Source organism: Littorina saxatilis, unplaced genomic scaffold, assembly GCF_037325665.1.
Source record: "Littorina saxatilis isolate snail1 unplaced genomic scaffold, US_GU_Lsax_2.0 scaffold_447, whole genome shotgun sequence".
NCBI classification, from domain to species: Eukaryota; Metazoa; Mollusca; class Gastropoda; order Littorinimorpha; family Littorinidae; genus Littorina; species Littorina saxatilis.
The window spans coordinates 90,963-95,000 of NW_027128813.1; the positions used below are offsets into that span (position 1 = coordinate 90,963).

The following is a 4,038-nucleotide window of genomic DNA, read 5'->3' on the forward strand; positions in this document are numbered from 1 at the left end:
CAGGGAGATTTGATTTTGATTCGATACAAAAGGAAAAAAAAGAAAAATCAAAACTTGACTAAATATAAAAAGGTAAAGAAAAACCTTATATAACGTTTTGAAGTGGTCTTACGGGTAGGTAGTCAGGGAGAACTCAGCCATATAAAATATAAGGACAGAAAAGTCGAAAAACAAACCAAACCAAAACAAAACAAACGACAGATTTCGTTTAATTATAAACACAATATAAAAGCCCAGCATAACGATTCTGTGTATTACTGTTTAAGACATAGAATAATGATTATAAAAGAATACGACAAAATCATTTTTGAGTCTACTATTTTTAAATAGAGAAAATGCAGTCTCTAACAAAAAACAACAAAAATAAAGAGAAAAAACACTAGACCGAGTAAGAACACACATACAATCAAACACATACACACACACACAGACATACAAACAAACACACACACACGCACACACTCACAAAAACACGCACGCGCATACACTCGCTGACACTTTTTCAATGTCTTTTACTAGTATTTCGCGAAAGATTAATCAAATTTTCTCTTTAAGTCTGTACGAGAATAAAAAAAATCTCACAAGCTAAACAACGCTACGAAAAAAGGTATTCAGCAATAACACACAAACTGTTTGGATACACTATTCAGAATACAGGATACAGAATACAGAATCTTTAATTAATTGCCCAAGGTTGGGAATTTGTGTTGACATTGCCATTCACCTATACATAGTAGTACTTCTTGAAGCTAGCTTAATTATTGTAAGAGTCTGTCCTGAGTATGCACTCAAGGAACATGTTCTAATTGAAAAGGCCTCTGCGGCCTTTCGATTTCGATTTCAAAAGCAGACAATGTACGCACTGGTCTGGGTGGCCGAGTGGTAACGCACTTGCGCTCGGAATCGAGAGGTTGCGTGTTCGACCCTGGGTCGGGCCGCTATTTTCTCCCCCCTTTCCTAACCTAGATGGTGGGTTCAAGTGCTAGTCTTTCGGATGAGACGAAAAACCGAGGTCCCTTCGTGTACACTATATTGGGGTGTGCACGTTAAAGATCCCACGATTGACAAAAGGGTCTTTCCTGGCAAAATTGTATAGGCATAGATAAAAATGTCCATCAAATACCCGTGGGACTTGGAATAAAGTAAAACAATTCCATCTCACACGGCATTAAGTCTCAGAAAACATGAATACACGCATGCAGGAAAAAAAAAATATGGGTAGCGCCGTATGTATGGCAGCTCGCTTTCCCCGGGGAGAAAGCAGCCCGAATTTCCATGAGGGTAACCTCACTGGACTGTAAATCTTATCCAATCCAATCCAATCCAATCCTAAGGAACACGATGCGGTCAATGTGCATCCAAAATAGGCCAAAGGAATGATTATCAAACACCGATTGAATCCACGGTTCGACTTTGCTTTATTTTGTTACACGGTATTTTTTCTGTATACTAAGTGTGTTAAAACAAGTGTAAATATTATCAGAGAAACTACCTGACAGACTTGATGATACGGAATGTTTACTATGATGAACTGTCAAGAATCATATTAAGGAGGTTTGATAATTGAACGGGAAATCTGACCAATCATAAACAAGGTATGAAACTTGAGGATGGGGTATCAGATTTGTGCACCACTGAATAATTTTGAATAAAAGAAAAAAGAAAAAAAAGGTTGATTTGCGAGGTTTGAGATCAGTTCTTTATTACTGCTGTCGATCTGTTTAAATTTGAGACACGTCAATTGGGCAAAGATCTATTGTAATTCTACTTCCTGTTCTCGGGTAAGACTCCAGCATGCGGGAATGTCGACAGTTTGTTGCTTTGCACAATGTAATCTCCCTGGAGCTAAAACCTAAGACAAAAGGTGGTACAGCTTGCCCAGGTTTGGATACGACTCTAGGTGTGTGTGTGTGTGCGTGTGTGTGCGTGTGTGTGTGTGGGTGTGTGTTTGTGTGTGTATGTGTGAGTGTGTGTTTGTGTGTGTTTGTGTGTGTTTGTGTGTCTGTGTGTGTGTGTGTGTTTGTGTGTGTGTGTTCGTGTGTGTGTTTGTTTGTGTGTGTGTTTGTATGTGTGTGTGTGTGTTTGTGTGTGTGTGTTTGTGTGTGTGTATGTTTGTATGTGTGTGTGTTTGTGTGTGTGTGCGTGTGTGTGTGTGTGTGTGTCTGTCTGTCTGTCTGCCTGCCTATCTTCTGTGTGCGTGCGTGTGTGTGTGTGTGTGTGTTTCTGTCTGTCTGTCTATCTGTGTGTGTGTGTGTGGGGGGGGGGGGGCAAAAACAAAATGTTACAAGCATATATTTTGACATACAAGAAGGGAACACATTCTTCATGAAAGCCGGTTCCAAGAAATGAGTGAAGTGGTAGTCGGAAAACGGGTGTCGCTAGTAAAACATATTTGTACAAAATACATGTTAGTCGTAGGTTTGTTGAACTGGCTCTTAGCTGCGTGAACCGTTTCCGAATATAAATAACGTCTCTCAAGTTCAGGAATGAATATTGTACACCGGAAACCTTTAGTGCACTATAACATTCAAAACAAAACATGTCTATATACATAATTCGATTCAGGAAAAAAAGTTATAACAAACAAACAAACAAACAAACACACAAACAAACAATCATACAAAAACATACAAACAAACAAACAAACAATACAAAACAAACCAACGCGGTAATTTTTTAATCTATTATTTCATTTATTGTTCAACTAACAGTGTTAGTGAACGCTCCGTGCAGTATACAAGATGTGTTTTGAGTAATTACAACTTAAATGTGAATTATTCTAAGTTATGAATTTAACCCTTTCAGACTCGATGATCAGCATTGCATGTCCCACGTCATGACTGCCATGTCAAATTCCCATTGTTTAGGGCACGTAATTATAACGATGTTGTCGTGGAATTTTGGCGTAACTCTATTTTTGGCGATTTTTATGTTTTTGCGCAACAACAAATCATACTACATGAGATATATTCTCTTAAATACGATGGACAATACATGATTTAACATTCTTTTATCTTTCTATCCATACAAGGAACGAATATAAACACTATTTCATCATAAAAATAATAGTTTTTGGCTCACGTAAGTGTAGCCTATGCGATGCTAACTTTTGTCTGTCTGTGCGTGTGTATGTGTGTATGTATGTGTGTGATAGAAACTTTAACATTTGACTGAACACCGAAATACTAATTTTACCTGGTTATTATCCAAGCAACAGCTTCAAAGTATTGAAGCAATGATCAACATTTCGTCGGCACGTATGTAGTTAAAGTGTGTATCCAAAGAAAACGGCGCAATCGGCGCAAAATTAATTCTTTAAAAATTGCTCGCTCTTTACGTAGGGCACCTGGGATGTTCCCGTTTGGTGAGCGTTCAAATGGAAGGGTGTTTGTACTGTGTGTAAAAGCCTGACAGTATCTGTGATGGTTTACGGGAGGCTTACTGTGCCTTTAAATCTATCAATCTTGTTTAAACCCTATCAATTGGCAACATTGGTCAGTTTGAAGGTCCAGGCCCAGAGACAGGGGATGGTAGCCACGTCAATGGCGGGAACCGTGATACTCATGCCCCGGGTTCCAGTCCCGGTGAAGGCAAAGGAGCCCGAGTAGCCCAGCAAGGTGACCGCCGTGTCGGAGCCCGGGGAGGGAGCCCCGAGGGTCAGGGTTCCGCTGGCTGGCCACTTGAGCACAATGGCGTACACGTCTTTGCTGCCACTCGTGTTCTTCATCGTGTACCTGGCAGGGGGGATGTATCAGAGAGGTCAGGTTCACGTTTACTTTGATTGTCACATTCGTGTATATGCACAGTCGAAAATGTCAATGATGATTCCCCATTGGACCAACCAAAGGTGGTCTTCGACCATCCTACCCCTACCCAACACACACACACACACACACACACACACACACACACACACACACACACACACACACACACACACACATACACACACACACTAACTGCCCCCCCCTCACTCACCAGACATCAGGGTTAAGAGTGTCGTTCTGGTATGTCCAGGGGTGGCTGGAGTAGATGGCC

The 4,038-nt window shown here is 40.6% G+C and overlaps 1 protein-coding gene across 1 annotated transcript in view; it reads right to left on the reverse strand.

Moving 5' to 3' along the window:
• Nucleotides 1-2,746: 2,746 nt before the first annotated feature.
• The window catches only part of LOC138957131 (alpha-L-fucosidase-like), a gene marked incomplete at its 5' end in the record, with an annotated part of 7,031 nt that continues 5,739 nt past the window's right edge, over nt 2,747-4,038 (reverse strand). Inside the window, 1 exon segment of the mRNA XM_070328297.1 lies at nt 2,747-3,734. Coding sequence (XP_070184398.1) covers nt 3,479-3,734 — 256 coding nt within the window. The 3' untranslated portion in view covers nt 2,747-3,478.